Source organism: Mycteria americana, chromosome 24 (assembly GCF_035582795.1).
Source record: "Mycteria americana isolate JAX WOST 10 ecotype Jacksonville Zoo and Gardens chromosome 24, USCA_MyAme_1.0, whole genome shotgun sequence".
NCBI classification, from domain to species: Eukaryota; Metazoa; Chordata; class Aves; order Ciconiiformes; family Ciconiidae; genus Mycteria; species Mycteria americana.
In genome coordinates this window covers 1024092-1040110 of record NC_134388.1, presented here as the reverse complement: position 1 = coordinate 1040110, position 16019 = coordinate 1024092, and the positions used below count along the sequence as shown (strand labels likewise).

Sequence of the window (16019 nt, the reverse complement as noted above, 5' to 3'; positions counted from 1 at the left end):
GAAGCGGCCGCGGCTCATTAAAGCAGAGACTGGAGGAGAAGGGCTGTTGCTCCGGCCGGCAGCAGGGCTGGGCCCCCCCCCGGGTGCTCACCCCCAGCGGGCACGGAGAGCTGCACAAGCTGTGTTTTATTGGGGGGGGGGTCACTCAGCTGGGGACAGGGAGGGGGGAGCAGCCCCGTGCGCCCTGCGCCCCCTCGGGTACTGGGCTCGGGGGCAGGGACAGCCCATGGATGCAGGTGATGGGGACAATTAATTAACCTGGGGGGGTGGGATGGGGGATGCCCTGTCACCCCGCCTTGGTGCCTGTCCCCGGGACCGCTACTGCAGGACGGAGTCGGCAGTGAACTTGCGGCGCAGGGAGGGGTTGAGGACGGGGTAGAGGGAGAGGATGGAGGGCCGGGGGCGCAGGCTGGGGTAGATGCGCTGCAGCACGGCCCGTCGGAAGAGGATGTAGACCCAGGGGTCCAGGATCTGGTTCCAGGTGACCATGCGGATGTAGATGAGCAGCATCTTCTGCGTCTCCATGGGCAGCATCTGGATCCGGCCGCTGGCCGGCAGCTGCTGCAGGACCGTCTGGACGATGAAGATCTGTGTGGGGGGAAAGGGGGCAAGGTGTCAGTGGGGGGGGTTCACGTAGAGGCCGTGAGCTGCCCCGGGGTGGGGGAGATGATGAGGGTCCAGGCTGGGCGTCGAGCCTGTTGGAGAGGGGCCCCAGGCTGCTTTGGGGCACCTGCTACCAGGGAGAATCCGCTCTGCCCGTGAGCGGCGCTGAGTCCCAGAGCCCATCACCCAGGTGCCAACCCAGGGCGCAGAGTGGCGGCAGGGGGACACTGAGACCCAGGGCCTCACCAGGAGGGGACGTGGTGGGGGGAAGCACACCAAGACCTTGGACCTCACCAGGAGGAGCGTGGGGTGGGACACCAAGAGCCAGGAGGTGTCTGGTGGGGGGGAAACACCAAGACCCAGGGCCTCACCAAGAGGGGCATCCAGCAGATGGTGGCGATGATCATGATGCCCACGAGCTGCACCATCATCTCCACCTCACTGTCCCGGCGCCGCTGCACTGACTCCCGGTCATGGTAGACACGGCAGAGCGTCACCACGCTGACTGTGTTGAAGATGAAGGAGAGCAGCACAGAGAAGATGCCCAGCAGGGCGAAGAGCAGGCAGAAGACGACGTTGCCGGTGTCGGGCAGGAGGGTGATGAAGCACCAGGAGCCGGGGTACTGCAGCGTGTACCGCCCCAGCCCCAGCACCGGCAGCAGCCCCAGCAGGCAGGAGAAGCCCCACACCAGTCCCACGATGGACCAGGCGCGACGCTTGGAGATGCTGGTGGAGCGGGAGAAGGGGTGGTTGATGCCGAAGAACCTCTCGCCGGCCATGGTGGCCCCCAGCAGCAGCGGGCACTGCCCGAAGAAGACCATGGAGAAGCCGAGGAAGTTGCAGAGGTGGCAGCCAGGGTCCACCTTGGCCCAGGTGAACTTGATGAAGTGGTAGGGGATGATGACCGAGGCCGTCACCAGCAGCCCCATGAAGTCCGTGACCACCAGCCCACAGAGGAAGACGAGGAAGGAGGAGCGGGCCCGGCTGGACAGCTTGCGGGAGGAGCTGAGCAGGACGCAGAGGGCGAAGAGGTTGGAGCAGAGGCCAATGAGGCCGAAGGCGGTGGAGAACCAGGGTGAGGTGATGCTGGTCTGTGCATTGTTGCGGCCATCGCTGGCGTTGAACACCCCGAAGCACGTGTCTGACCGGCCAGCCGCGCTGCTGTTGGGGGGCTCCATATCCCCCCACCCCATCGCACTGCTTCTGGCAGCTTCAGGCACCCTCCTGGCTCAGCTCCATGGCGTGTGCCCCGCACCGGTGCCGACACCAATCCTGCCTTGCCCTGTGGGGACAAGGAGGGGGGTTTAGGGGTGGTCCCCCGTGGCCAAGCCCACCCATCACCCACCGTGAGCCTGCAAACGTGGGGCACCCCTCGAGCTGTGGAGGGGGACACCGCACCAGGACCACAGCGTGGGCCGGGCTGGCACCGCTCTTGGCGCGGCAGCGGCAGCGGGCGCGGAGGGCCCCAGCCCCGCAGCTGGCCGGGATTAACCGTCCCCGGCCGCGAGCCACATGGGGCTGTTGCCATGAGGCTGTAATCCGGCGTGGTGGGTGTTTGGTGAAGTGCAGCACTGGCAGCCTGGCTCTGACGGCACTGACTCCCCCCCCGCCCCGGGGGAGGGCATGGCCAGACACCCCCGGGGACATCCAACCTCTGCCGTGGCGGGGGGACCCACTCTGAGGGATGGGGCGTGCAGGCACAGGGCGTCTGCACCGGGGCCTGATCCTGACACCACCACCCCCGCCCCCCATCCCCACCCCCCCATCCCTGCGCCTTCCCCTCTGCACCCCCGGCTCAGTGGGGAGAGGCCCCGTTCCTGCAGTGTGGTGGGGAAACTGAGGCACAGGATGGAACATCCACGCCTGAAGCCATGCGCTGCTCCCCCAGTGCTGGGACCACAGGCAACCCACAGCCACGGGCAGGCAGCTGGCTTGCACGTGTGACATCCCCCTTCTCCCTCCCCTGGCCCCACGGCAGCTGGAGTTGAGGGTTTGTCGCCGGGACATTGGCCTGGTGGCTGTAGCAGGGTGCACAAGGAGAGCTGCGGTCGTGGGCAGCCCGGTCGATGCCACGCTGGCTTGCTGGGCGGTGACCCGGGGCCAGGAAGCATCCAGCATCTGGGAAGCCCCAGGGCTGCTGCCTCCATCGCTAATTAGTCCAGGCTGCAAATGGGGTGATGTGGGATGGGGCAGAGGCATGGTGACAGTGGGGACCAGGCACCCCAGGGACCAGACTCCTCCGCTCCTCCTGGGACCCGTTTCTCCAGGCTGTGGATGTCCCTGCCACCCCGTCTGCCCTGTCCCCACACCGCTGGCTGACACCATCCCTGGCCCGGTGGCCCCCGTGGGACGCCCAGCTGTATCCTGACCCGCTGCCTCTGCGAAGACCGCGCTGCGGTGCCCCCCCGCACCCCTGCCTCCCCCTTGTGCAGGGTGGCACTGCCACCCGCCCTCTGTCCCCGTCCCCACATCAAACCTCAAGCCAGCCCCAATTGGCACCAACCCAACGGCTCATCCTGCATCCGGCCCCCCTCTGCGTCCCCATGACCCGAGCGAGCCCTGCGCCGCGTCCCACGGCCCGGCACCCCCCGCTCGCCACCCCCTTTCCGGCCCCTGGCACGAGGGCGGCCGCAGGGCTGGGAGCCGCCGCGCACACCCGAGGCGCGCGCCGATCCCACAGTCCATCCCAGGGCTGGGATGGGGCCAGGCATTGCAACATCCTCCTCCGGGGCTGCATCCAGGCGGGCTGCAGGGCTGAGGGTGCTGGCACCCGTCCGGCACGGCAGCACCCCCGCCCTCACCCCCGTTGCCGGCTGCACCATCGGCCCCGCGGCCGCTGGGGAGTGGGGAAGGGGCCGAGGGTGGCGGTGGGGGCACGTCCCCGTCTACGTCCACGTCCCGGCGCGGGCGGCTGGCAGAGCGCGGTGGTGATTCACTGCCACAGCACCAGGATGGCCCCAGCTTTTTCCATGAGACAAGAGTGAAAACTTGCCGCTGTTTGTTTTCTCTGGTCCCCAAGGGATGGCAGCGGCAGCCCTGAAGGTGACGGTCCCCTTGAGACACGCGGTCAGGCCTCGGTGTGATGGTTCCGGGTCCCCTAGGAACCACCAGCCTTCCCTGTGTCCCCTGGGATTCGCCTCCCTGGGAGGCGGCAAATTTCCCCCCCTGCCCCACGGTGATGCTACGTGGGTGCCACGGCTCGGGGGTCCCACTCCAGCTGTCCCTTGCCACGTGCCTGCCCACGCTCTCGGAGCACTGTCCTCAAGCGTATCCCCTGCCCTGGTATATGCCCCGCGCTCGCTCCAGCGTGGCTTAGGATCAGGAGCCCGCGTGGCAATGCCGCCCTGCTGCTCCTATCGCCCGGGGACCCACAGCCGTGGGATGCTCTTGGCTGCCAACCAGCTCAGTGCGGCAGGATCCGAACCCTCTCCCCACAGTGTCCAGAGGGGGAATCTCCTTGCGGTGACACCATGGCCAGGCAACCACGCACCAGCCCCGGCAGCTCCGCGCTACACACCCCAAACCCCACGTCCCCTCCCCGTCCTCCCCTCCTGCCCTGGCGCAACCGCGACCCAGACCCTCACCCGCTGCTCGTTGCCGGCAGGGCTGGGGACACCAGGGGCTCTGCCCCAGGACCAGCCGCGATGCTGGGGCGGGCTGAGGGGCCGAGCAGCCGGGTGCCGCCCTGCGCAGAGCTGCCTCGGCCGGCCAGCCTGGGACCGCGCAGCACTTAGAGGGAATCAAATATTAAAGAGGGGCCATTTAGCGCCAGCACTCCTGGGAGCCAGCCGAACCCTGCACACGCCACAGCAAACCAGAGGCACTTACGGGAAGGGGTTCATGTAGGGGCCGGGGGCTCCTCACTCGCCATCTCCCCCCATCGCAGGTGGGCACCGCAGGAGGATGCGTGTGGGGACGGCAGGTCCTGCGGAGGAGAGACCCTAAGCCCGGTGCCTGTCCCTGCCGACCCCGTGTGCTTGGGTTTGGGGTTTCCAGATCTGGCGAAACCCTCTCCCACGGAGATCCCATGGGAGCGAGGGTTTGGCCACGAGTAAAGGCAAAGGGTGCTGGGGTAAAATCCCGGTGGAGAGGACCTGTCTCCGAAATGGGCTGCTGGAGGCTGAGAGGTGCTGGCAGCCGCAGCGGGGGCCGGTGCAGGTGCTAATGGGGTTCTTGATGCCGTGCGAGCCCATGGGTCAGCGTTACGTCGCAGATGCACTGCAGGCTGCCCTGCCTCTGCCGGGCACCGCTTCCTGCCCTAGCCACATCCGAGGTTAGCAAGGGAAAGCTAATGGAGAGCTCGGGAGGCTGCTCCTTATCAGTGCAGCTCCCGCCCCAGCCTATTGCTTCCCCAGGCTTCCTCGAGCAGGGCTGGGCACGGGGCTGGCAGGATCAGGCTGGGGGGGCTGGGAAGGGAGGTTTGCTGGGCAGCAGGGCACCACACGCCTGCAAAGAGACCCCAAACCGGGCAGCAGCGACTCCCCCGCACCCCGCGTGCCCCCTTAGCCTGGGCTCTGACACCCAGGATGTAGTCCTCGGCTGCAGGGTGGCTGTGCAGAAGATGCTGCAGGGCGTTTGTATTTGTCCCTCATGTGTCCAGTCCCTCCTCTTTGCTTGCTGGACCTCTCCAGACACAGCCCCATCCCACCTTGTCCTGGAAGGACAAGGACTTTCTCTGCAATATGCCTTCTGCCTCTTCAGCCTGACATCCCTTGTGCGGGTGGTCCCCCGGGACGCCGTTGGGCACAGCTTTCCCTGCCAGGGATGGAGGTGGTCCCACTGCCAACCGCCCCCCAGGTTGGGGCTCTCTGGGCAGCAGATCAGCTCAAGGCCATCAGCTGCGTCGGGGAAGGCAATGGCCATGTCATGGGGACGGGGGCCCGGCAGGGCCCCAGTGTCCCTCCCTGGATCCACAACCATCAAAGGGACCCGCTGCCAGGGGAGCTGGCCTGGCCTGCGGCAGGGACACCCCCGGGACACCCAGGACAGAGGACATTCATGGGAAGCAGTGCCACACCAGCAGGGATGGTCCCTGCCAGGCATGGTGGCTGTCCTCGTCTGTCCCTGCTGCGGACAGAGGTCCCCAACCCGCTCACCCTCCGGGCTGGCTGGGGGACGGTTTAGCACAGTCCCTGTCCCATCTCGTCCCAACCTGTCCCCAGGGTCCCCGGCGCCCGGCAGGCGGTGGCGGTTGGGGGCTCGCCCCGGGCGCCCTTGGGTGCAAGAGCCGGGGCTGGGCAGCGCCGTGCCCCCGAGGCGGCAGCCCTGGGGGGGCAGCCAGGGCCCCCGCGCCTGGGCTGCCCCGGCCGCAGCATCGCGGCATCTCGAGGGCTCGAAGCTGCCGCCGGCCGCCCCCGCCGGCCGCCCCGCAGAGCCCCGTTCCCGGCCCGTTCCCGGCCCTTCCCAGCAGCGCCGCGCAGCCGGGAGGGCAGCGGCCGGGGGCTGCGCTGGCGAAGCCCCTCGGAGGGGCAGGATCCGCCCCGGCGGGGGAAGCCCCGAAAGCAAATCCTGGTGCCGGGGGGAGCCTGGGACGTGCCGGCCCCGGACACCCAGCCCAGGGCACCGCCAGCCGGGAGGGGAGCGGGGGCACCGACGTCCCCGTCCCCCCCCCCGTGTGGTCACCGCTTCCCGTCCCCCCCCCGCCGTGTGGTCACCGCTTCCCGCCCCCCGGCTCTTCGGGTCTCTGTGCAACCCGGGCGGCTGAGCCAGCCCCGACCGGCCCGGCCGGCCCTGCCGCCCCGCGCAGCCCCTCCGTCCCTCCGTCCCAGCCCTGCGGTCCGTCCGTCCATCCCAGCCCCTCCGGCCGTCCATCCCAGTCTCTCTGCCGGTCCGTCCCGGCGCTGCGGTCTGTCTGTCCATCCGCCTCCGTCCGTCCATCCCAGCCTTGTGGGCTCTTTGTCCTTCCCAGCCCCTCCGGGCGCTACCCGCCCCCCCGGCCGTGCATCCCCCGGTCCCTCCACCAGCCGCTCCCTCCCGCCGCCGACCCGGGCCCCACCTCGCTGCCGGCGGGACCCCACCCGGCGCGGCTCAGCCCGGTCCGGCTCGGCTCAGCCCGGCTCGGCTCCGCTCGGCTCCGCTCGGCTCGGCTCGGCTCAGCTCAGCTCAGCTCAGCCCACCCCGGCTGAGCCCGGCCCCGCGGGAGGGCGCGGGGGAAGGGCCGGGCTCGCAGCGCCCCCGGCCCCGCCCCGCGCCCCCCGGAACAGGGGCCCGATCCGGCCCCGCGCCGGGCCCTTCCCCCGCTCCGGACGGGGCTCCCCGGCGGGGCGCGCGCCCCGACCCCCCCGACCCCATCGCCCCCCTCCCCGGCCGGGCCCGGCCCCGAAGCCCGGCGGCAGCCCCCGCGCCGAGCCCCCGCGCCGGCCCCCGGAGCCCCCGCGCCGGCCTCGAAGGCGCCAGCGCCCCCGGGCGGGACGAGCGGCCGCGTCCCCCGGCCTCACCTGTCCCCGCCGGGCTGTGAGAACCGGCCGGCACCGAGGCACCCCGACCCCGCGCCGCCCCGGCTATATTTAGCGGGGCCGGGCTCTTATCCGGGTTACTCATTTGTTTACCCGGGCCGGATTCCTGCGTCCGGAGGGGGGGTCGGTCCCGCCGTGCCGCCGCCGTCCCGGCGGGACCCGCATGGGCACGGCGCTCTCGGGCCGGCACCGCAGCGGGGCCCCGTCCTCCAGCCCGGGAGGGGGACGTCCCGCTGACCCCGCAGGGGCCCCGAGACCCAGGGACGGGGAGGCAGCGGCTCCTGGAAGGAGGACGGAGGAGGCCGAGGAGCCACGCAGACGTGGGCGGGTGTCCCCGCAGCCCCGGCCGTCCCTGCCCCAGGGGACGCGGCCGGATGCAGCCCGGGGGTTTTTGCACACCGGGCGTTTTCCCAGCCCGACTGGTCAGCGCTCGGTGTGTCACTGTGCTGCCCAAAGCCGCGGCCTGCCAGGCTCGCCGGGGTGGCACGTCCCCAGGCACTGTCCTGCTGGGGCGTGGGAGCCACAGGAGGGGATGCGATGGCCTCCACGGCTGCTCTTTGTGCTCCGCTGGGGAGGGCAGAGCCCGTCCCCGGCACCGGTGTCTCCACCCAGCTCTGAAGCGCTGGGAGTGTCTGAGCCCACGAGTGATGCAGGGCCATCCTGTGCACCTAGCATCCCATCAAGGCCAGCGAGGTCGGGGTGTGTGGGCCGCCGGGCGACGCTCAGAGGCCTGAGCAGGAGGTTTTCCTGCCACTGCCTTGCCACTGCCGGGCTGCAGACCCTGTCCCTTGATCCCTTGGTGTGGAGCAAAGACTGCCCGGGAGGGTGGTGGCAGTCGGTTGGAGCCGGAGGGGCAGCCTGTGGAGCTGGAACATGGCTGGCCCTGGCAGGGGGAGCGTGCCGGGAGCAGGAGCGGCCCTGCTGCGAGCGGAACCCAGCTCAGCAGCCGGCTGCCGTGCCCGGATGCTGCTCAGGTGTGCCGACCCTCCCGCTGTCCTGGTACGGGGTGCAGCTGCGCTCAGAGAGGATGTGGGCATGGGGCTGCCAAAAGCGGCTCCGCACAGACCTGCCACCACCCTGGCGTGAACCTGGCCAAGCCGCTGCCGCTCTCTCCGGGAACGGAAAGGAGCTCTGCCTCCCAACCCCAGCCCAGGGCTGCACTGTGGCAAACCACACGGCAGGGGAATGTAACCGGCTCCCCCCAAAACACAGAGGAGACGTGGAGAAGAGCACTGAGAGCACCCAGGGCTGGAAAAAAACATCCTCGGCTTCAGCTGGATGCAGCCCCTGAACCGGCCATGGTGGGTGCCCGGCCGCAGCAGCTCCCAGGGTTCAGGCTCTCGTGCCCGGTCAGTGGCTCTGTCCAGGGACCGAAGTCAGGGGTGTGGGGAAAAGGCAGCGCCTAGGAGGGGACATGGACCCTGTCTGGGCTGGGGACACAGTGGGACGATTTTGGGGCAGTCCCCCCGCCCCGCGTGTGCGTGTGCCCAGGAGGGAGAGGGGCTGTGAGCAGGGGGCTCTGCCAGGCAGTTAAGCAGGGAGGGCACCCAACCACTGGCTTTGGGGTTTGTTGTTTTTTTTTCTATTTCCTCCAGAGCCATCCCTGGCCGGGCCTTTGCACACTTCCTGCGCTGAGCTCAGGCCCCGAAACCCCCCTGCGCCAAGCAGCCACTCAACAGCTTTAAATAACGCACAGGAAGGAGAGGCCGGGGGATGTGTCCCAGCGCAGCCGCCGGCCTGGGGACGTCCGGCAGGATGGGGCCGGGGGGCCGAGGAGAATCACGCGCGGGGCCGAGGCGGTTGGGGTCTCCCCCATCCCCGGGCAGGCTGCGCCCTGGCACGCGTGGGTGGCTGTGGCAGGCGTGGGAGCCTCCTGAGCACGAGTTCCCACGGTGTTTGCAGGGCTGGATCCTGCCAGTGGTGCCGAGAGCAGCAGGACAGGGTGACCCTGAGCTATGGGGGAAAATGACAGCCGTGGGGCAGCCCCCGAGGCCAGGGCTGGCTCTGACCCGGTCCTGGGGGAAGCTGGGCAGCTCCTGAGCCCCTCTGCCGTGGGGCTGTACCGGGCAGCAGGATGCAGTGAGGCCCGTGGGGAGGAAACAACCTTGCTGCAATAGTTCACAGCCAAGACAGAGGTTTCCTGGAGGCTGCGCTACCGGGCGTTACTCACGCACCGGCATGCCCTCTTGCCTGCTTCAGCACAGAGCAGGGACACCCTGAGGGTTCAGGAGCTGGTGGGGATGGGGCCATGTAGGGCAATCCCAGACGAATGTGGCTGTGCCCCACGGCCATCACCTGGAGGGACCGATGCCAGCGAGTCCCAACTCAGCCCTGAAGCGCTCCCCAAGGTGCCCGAAACCCGCTGAGCGTTGCTCGAGGCCCTCGGGGACCCCCACCTCAGCGACAGGGGTCTGGGGAGCACGGCTGCCCCTGGCCCAGGGCAGCGAGAGAGCTGCTGGGGCACGTGGTGGGAAGGACTGCAGGCCATGGAAACCGATATCCCATCTAACACCCCGCTGCTCCTCCCTGCCAGAGGCAGACGCCTCGCAGCCATTGAACCCTTTCATCCCACAGCCAGGGTCGAGGGAGGTGGCGGCGCTCCCACGCTGGGAAGCTGGGTCCCAGGGGAACGTGCCAGAAGCGGGGCCGGCCAGGAGGGCGATGGGCCCAGGGGGGTCCGTGGCAGCAGGACCACGGGGGCAGGTGGAGCAGAGGGCACCGCGGCTCCAGCTGGGGAGCGTCTGGGCTGGACAGGTCTGGCACCAGTGACGGGAGCGGGTGGGAGGGGGCTGGCGCGGGCAAGGGGAGCACACGGGGCACGTGGGGATGCGGTGACAGACCCCAGAGGCATGGGGGTGAGAGGACACTCCCCCCAACGCTACCCAGCCCTCAGGGGAGCAGGGGAGCTCCCAGTGCTGGCCCAGCGTGGTACTGGCTGGTGACGGCATGCAGGAGCGCGCATGGTACTGAGCAGCGTGGGGTGCCCACGCACAGGATGCCACGGCTTAAACAACACCTATTTATTTGTACCAAAGTCTCAGGGTCCCTCAGGATAAAAGCAAGGACAGGGAAAATCCTCAGGAATAGGCCCTGTGCTGGGCTAGGCCTTGGGGACGTCCGTGGGATGTGGCCTGTGACGGGGGACGAGACCCCCCTGCCCACCCCCCTGTGCCAGGGGTCTGGAGGGGAGTTGAGCAGCCCCTCATCTGCGGTAACGGTAACGCTTGAAGTGGAACCAGAGCTGGAAGATCCCATTGGCAAACTGGCAGCGGAAGCCGTGGCGGTGGGAATACTCCCACTCACGGTTGACGATCTTGAAGGCGATGTCCTCGTAGGGTGGCCCAGCGTGGAAGCGCAGGATGGCAAAGTCCTTGTTGTCCTGGCAGGCCTCCAGGAAGTACTCGGGCGTCGAGCGCTTGTCGATGAGGTCGGGGTAGAAAATGTTGAACTTGTAGCCCTGCACAATCTTGGGCGGGGGGTTGTCGAAGTCATAGTGGGTCTGGTTGTACTTGTTCCACTCAAAGCCCGTGTGCACCCGGTTGAAGAAGCGGGGCTTGCGGGGCCGGTACTTGTCAGCCCAGAGATAGGCCTTGCCCGTGAGGGGCATTTCCACGCTGAACTGAGCCTCGTCTGCACCCATGCCCTCCTTGGCTTTACGGAAGAAGATGTCATCGGCGCTCTCGGTGGCATCACCTGTAGGGAGGAGAGGTGACATCTGGTCCTGCAGTGCCGGCCAGGCCTGGGCTGTGGGGACACTGCTCCTGCACGTGCAGATGCTGGGCAGGGGATGCGGAGCTGGATACGGACATGTGCACGCTGCCCTGCAGACTCTGGGTGGGCACCGGGCTGAGTTGTGCTGGAAAACTCATCCAAAACTCCTCCCACTTGTCCGCAGCCCAGACAGCTTGGTGGTGTGGCTGGGAGCGGGGAAGGACCCGACGCAGGGACCCGCAGGGAACGCCAGCGCTCTGAGCCTCGTCTCCCTGCTCTCGTCCAGGCCACAGCGCCTTTCGCCGCCCGGGAGCTTCCCTCTGCCAGGCCAGCTCTGGATGCGTGCTCCAGATCCAGCTCTTACTCGCCCTTTTCCGAGGGCAGCGTCCCCCTCCAGCCCTGCACCCCAAAGCACACGCACGCCCTCCGTGCCAGGCAGGCTGTGAGGCCGGCAGGCGCAGGGCCTGCCCGTGAGGGTCCTACCTGTGACCTGGAGCTGCTGACGCAGAAGCAGCAGCCGATGCGCATCCTCCTCGGCCTCCAGCACGTGGGCGTCAAAGGGCAGCTCGTTGGTGCCCAGCAGCCGGGGGCTGTACTTCCCCGCGTCGTAGTCGTCCAGGCTCTGCTGGATCAGGTCCTCCTCCATCAGCACAGCTTCCCCCTCTGCCTCTCCTTTGGCCTCTGCGTCCTGCTCGGCCTCCGGCTCTGAGGACGGCCCTGGCTGTACCACAATGCTCTCCTCTGGATCCAGCCTGCAAGGAAGAGAGAAGAGAGAACTGGGACGGGGATGGTACCCTTGTTCTCTGCTCACCCGAGGTCTGTCTATGGAAGGACGGTAGCACGAGGCTGCATTTTCTGTCCCAGGTGCCCCATGGGAGAGGCCCGGATGGCCATGCTCCCCCAGGAAAGGGCTGCGTACCTGTCGCTGGGGGAGGCCGGCTCCCGCTTGATGATGGGGAAGAGCGGTTCGCTCTCCACACCTTGCTCCTGCTTCAACTTGTACAGCTTCTGGCGCAGCACATCCTGGTGCCGCTCCCGCAGCCTGCAAAGAGGAGATGAGCCGTCAGGTCCCACCCAGCAGAACCACCTCATGCCCACACTGCCCAGAGCTGTGACACCCACCACATCAGGTAGAAATCTGCTGGGTTTTGTACAGTTTTGGGCTAAATAACCCTCCAGTTCGGTTCCCTCTTGGAGACCTCACTGTAAATATCGCTGCTGGAGAAGGGACTGAGTGTCCAGCCCTTCTCCCCTCTTGGGAGAACCAACCATCTTGGAAAAGGTATAAAACCCCTCCACCACCGACTCTGGGTTTGTGCCTCCCCAACTCTGCTCACGGCAGGGTCTGCGCTGCCCCTTTCCACAGCCCTGGCCAAGGGACAGTCCCCGCTCTCACCTGGCCCGAGCCATGTAAGCCTTCAGCTGCTGCAGCAGGCTCTCCCAGTACCCAATGTCAAGGTTGGGTCCTCCTGCCCGGATCTTGCTCTCGATGCCCTGGTACAGCACTTGCAGCTGGTTGTAGGTCTTGCCCTTGAACACGGACTGCACGTCTGAGCTGACGGAGGCGTTGACGCCATCACGACGCTCCCCTGAACAGACAGGCAAGGGCGGCCAGTCAGTCTCTGACCGCTCAGCCTGCCTTCACCCAGGACCCTCCTGGGCTGCACCCAACAGCGGAAGGCTGGACCCCAGCAGGGGATGGCTGCCAGATCCACAGCCTCCATCCAGCAGATCCCAGGGAACCCCTCTGAGCCCGAGTGCACGCGGCAGACCCTACGCCCTGCTTTACCCACTGCTCACACTCCCCTGGACACCCACACCAGGCTCTGCCCTCCCACTTACCCGGTCCTCCTTTCCCAGAGGCCTCCAGTTTGCGGAGCTTGGCTATCTCATCCTCCGTGATGATGGTCATGTCCCTCCAGAAGTCCACGTTCTTCCCTTGCTCCAGCTCCATGTAAACCTGCAGGCAGGAGACAAGCAGGACATCGGGCACCTGCTCCGCACCAGGGGCAGGGAAGCAGAGCTGAGGGGGGGAAGCCTTGAGCTGTTGTCCCTCAGCCAGCCCTGGCACAGGGGCGGCAGAGCTGGCACCTGGATGTCCTCCACCAGATCCTCCATGTCAGAGACAGTCAGGCCATTCAGGAAGGTGTAGGGCTCGTGCATCTCCACGGCCAGGTCATCATCCTCCGCGCTGATGTACTTGGCCAGAAGGTCAATGGGTTTCGCCCTCCCATCCCGAATCCGGATCTTAGACCTGTGTGAGAGGAGGGACAGCGAGTGGTGCCTGCCATCCTCTCTGCTCCCTGGCGGGGCCGTCCCTGCGAAGCCGTACACCTACCGCAGCTTGGCCTGCTGCAGGTGGAAGTTGTCCTCCTGCTCCTCCCAAGTTTTGAAGTGCTCTGCCTCTTTCTCCCGCTGCAGCATCTCCAGCTCCTGCTCACGCATCGCCTTCTCCCGCTCTCGCTCCAGGCGCAGCTGCTTCACCTGCCCGGGGCAGAGGGAGATGTGAGGCCATGAGGACTGGGCACCCACGCAGGACACCCGTTCGAGGACGCAGCTGTAACCCTGCTCACTGAGCTGCCTCGGCTTCTGCGATCGGCCCGAGGCTCCCCAGGGAGCCAGGAGCCATGCGGAAGAAAAGCCAGCGTGGGCCAGTGGGGCTGGGCTGCCTGCTGCTCACTGCCAGCCCTTTGGAGGACAGGGGACACAGGCACAACCGAGTGCCTCAGTGCTGTGACCTGGCACTTATCCCCCTCAGCACCTCCTGAGCTGGACTCAACCCCAAGAGAAGAGTCTTCTCACCCTGGCATAGCAGAAGTCAGTATACTGTGCCCTCCCCCCAATCCTACATCCTACAGCCTAAGGGCATCCCCAGTAAGAACAAGGGCACTTCCAGGTGAGTGACTGGGAGAACTGGGCTGTCCGCAGGGTTCTCTGTCAGAGGGAGGGAGGGGACATCTGATCCCACCTTCTGCAGCTCCAGGCGATTGTCCTCCTGGATTCGCTTGTTCCTCTCCTTCAGGTCCTTCTCATCCAGGTGGCTGATCCCTTTCTTTTCCAGCGCCTGAAACAGAATGGCCAAGGGAAGCTGTGGAACCCAGCAACCTCTACAGCCCCTCTCCGGCCAGCAAATGCCACCACATCCACCCACTTCTGCTGCTCCAGCAAGCTCTGATCCTGTCGAAGGTGCCCAAATCCTTCAAATCCTACTCCTGAAGCCCCTCAGCAAAACCCAGGCTCGGCCCAGGGAGGCCACCCGACCTGGCGAGTGCTAACACACCAGTAAACACTGCCCAGCACTCAGCTTGCAGCTCCCAGCAGGTCTGGGTCCCTCTCCTGCACCCTGACCCACCTCCTGATCCCACACCCTTTCTCCTACAGACCTTGGTCTTCAGGAGAAAGGGGTAAAACCCCACTGAGCTTGTCAGAAACACCCAGCTGCTGCCCTAGATGAGCGCTTTGCCCTCACGTGGCTGCTTTTAGTGTTATAGATGTTCCCACCTCAAGCAAAGGTCCCCCCCGATGCCCCACTGCTCCTCTCTCCTATTCTGTGGCAGCCGCAGGGGCGTGATCTCCTGCGAGCAGCCTCCTACAACACATGGGCGCAGAGGAGAGCTCACCTTGCTCCAGATGAAGGTGCCCAGCAGGTTGTTGTCCCCAAAGGGATTGTCGGTGTTGGTGTAACCCATGTACTCCTCTCCCCACCCCATCTTCTCCCGCTTCTTCCTCTCCTTGGCCTCCTTCTTGGCCAGCCGGCGAGCCCGTTTCTCCTCGGGCGTCTCCAAGGCCTTCATGAGCGCAGCCTGCTTCTTCTTCTCCTCCTTCAGCCTCAAGCGCTCCTGGAGGCTCAGCTGCTGCCCTGTCTCCTCCCTGCCCCGGGGCCGCGGTGGGGAGGGAGAGCTGACGGAGGACACAGAAGACTTGGAGCCATCTCTCTTCCTCCGCCGCTCTCTGCTCCGGGCTCTCCTCTTGTCTCGCTCGCGCTCCGAGCTCGAGCTGGAGGAGTGACCCCGGGACCGCGAGCGGTGTTTCTTCTGGCTTTTATGGTGCTGGTCCCTGCTTTTGCTTTTCTTCTTTTTCCATTTCTGTCTCTCATCGCCAGAGTCGGAGCTGGGGTGGGGGGAAAGTCTTATTTCAGTTGGGAGGTGGTTCCCGGCTCCGTGTCCGGCAACAGGCGCTCCACAGCGGAGAGCACGTTTCCCTGCTGCAGATGCGGCAGAACCGACCCCAGCCGCAGCCGGCGCTACCGGCAGAGCTGAGAAAGCTCAGACGCGCTCCCGTGGCGGTACCTGCCCCCCTCTGCCCCGCCGCCCCCAGCAGAACCCCGAACGGGCCGGCTTTGTGTCACGGACGGCGCTTCGCAAGCCCCTCGCCGGCCCGGCCGTATTCAAGCCTCCGCTGGTCCCTGCCCCTGCCCGCCCCGTGGCGCAGCGCGGGCCCGGCGGGGCCGCCCGCCGCCGGCCGAGGGGACGCGTCGCCTCCGCACCGGAGCGGCCCCTCGCACCGCCCCGGGCTGGGCCCGGCGGGAGAAGGCGCCCGGCCCGGTCGGCCCAGCCCCGCCCCGCCCCGCCGCGGTCTCTCCCGGCGCCTTCACCCCGGCCGGGCACCGGCGGCGCGGAGAGCGGCCTGCTTTGGCCCGCCCGAGCCCCCCGGCCGCACCTGGGCCGGTCTCCTCCCGGGCCCCGGCAACACCGAGGCCCGGCTCCCTGCTCCACCGGGCCCGGTCCCCCCTCAGACGAGGCCCAGCTGCTCCGGGCCCGGTCCCCGCTCACCCCGAGCTCGGCTCCCGGCGACGCCCCCCGCTCCGGCTCCGGCTGCGGCTCCGGCTCCTGCTCCGGCTGCGCCGCCGCCGCTTCTCTCGGCTGTCGGACCGCTCCCGGCCCCGCTCCCGCCGCGGCGAGCGGGACCGCCGCCGCCGGGCCGGGCTGCGCGACCCCGAGCCCATGGGCTGCGGCTGCGGCTCCGCCCCGGGGGCCTCCGCCAGCACCCGGCGCGCAGGGCGGCGCGCAGGGCCGCCCGCCCGGCTGCCTGCCCGCCTACCTGCCCGGCTGCCCGCCCGCCTGCCTGCCCGCCCGCCCGCCTGCCTCCCTGCCCGCCCCCGAGCCCGGCGGGGGCCGCGCAGGCGGCGGCGGATCCGGGCGGGCGCGGGGCAGCTCCGCGGCGAGGCCCCGGCGGGAGGCGGTGCCGGGCGGGGGTGGAGCGCGGCGCCCCGCCGCGCCCGCCCTTCCCGTCCCTGTTTTCTTCCTTTTT

At 67.9% G+C, this 16019-nt stretch overlaps 2 protein-coding genes across 8 annotated transcripts; both read right to left on the bottom strand.

Moving 5' to 3' along the window:
• Positions 1-46: 46 nt before the first annotated feature.
• On the bottom strand, positions 47-7354 carry TBXA2R (thromboxane A2 receptor). 6 transcript variants are annotated; one of them, XM_075524284.1, is made up of 4 exons: positions 7152-7354; positions 4432-4528; positions 975-1885; positions 47-588 (listed from the first exon to the last, which is right to left on the bottom strand). In XM_075524284.1, exons 3-4 carry the CDS (start codon positions 1794-1796, stop codon positions 319-321), a joined length of 1092 nt encoding a protein of 363 aa, XP_075380399.1. In that variant the 5' UTR covers positions 1797-1885; positions 4432-4528; positions 7152-7354; the 3' UTR covers positions 47-318. The 6 variants fall into 6 exon arrangements, with proteins under 6 accessions (XP_075380399.1, XP_075380397.1, XP_075380396.1 ...); XM_075524282.1 differs by having other exon boundaries at positions 7041-7153; XM_075524281.1 differs by lacking the exon at positions 7152-7354 and adding an exon at positions 6599-6752.
• Positions 7355-10054: 2700 nt separating this feature from the next.
• Positions 10055-15923, bottom strand: CACTIN (cactin, spliceosome C complex subunit). Of its 2 annotated transcripts, none has more exons than XM_075524047.1 (10): positions 15542-15923; positions 14390-14879; positions 13738-13833; positions 13108-13253; positions 12861-13023; positions 12612-12729; positions 12166-12358; positions 11689-11811; positions 11253-11545; positions 10055-10751 (listed from the first exon to the last, which is right to left on the bottom strand). In XM_075524047.1, the coding sequence occupies exons 1-10, from the start codon at positions 15712-15714 to the stop codon at positions 10261-10263; spliced, it is 2286 nt and encodes a 761-aa protein (XP_075380162.1). In that variant the 5' UTR covers positions 15715-15923; the 3' UTR covers positions 10055-10260. The 2 variants fall into 2 exon arrangements, with proteins under 2 accessions (XP_075380162.1, XP_075380163.1); XM_075524048.1 differs by having other exon boundaries at positions 11253-11521.
• Positions 15924-16019: the final 96 nt, after the last annotated feature.

Bases quoted from the DNA above. Each gene is read 5' to 3' on its own strand.
- CACTIN (XM_075524047.1), bottom strand. From the start codon at position 15,714: ATGGGCTCGGGGTCGCGCAGCCCGGCCCGGCGGCGGCGGTCCCGCTCG. The intron at 14,880-15,541 runs GTGAGCGGGGAC...CCCCCACCCCAG, and splicing joins CGCCGGGAGCCGAGCTCGGG to CTCCGACTCTGGCGATGAGA. The intron at 11,812-12,165 runs GTGAGAGCGGGG...TCCTCTTTGCAG, and splicing joins GCTTACATGGCTCGGGCCAG to GCTGCGGGAGCGGCACCAGG.
- TBXA2R (XM_075524284.1), bottom strand. From the start codon at position 1,796: ATGGGGTGGGGGGATATGGAGCCCCCCAACAGCAGCGCGGCTGGCCGG. The intron at 589-974 runs GTGAGGCCCTGG...CCCCCCACACAG, and splicing joins TCTGCTGGATGCCCCTCTTG to ATCTTCATCGTCCAGACGGT.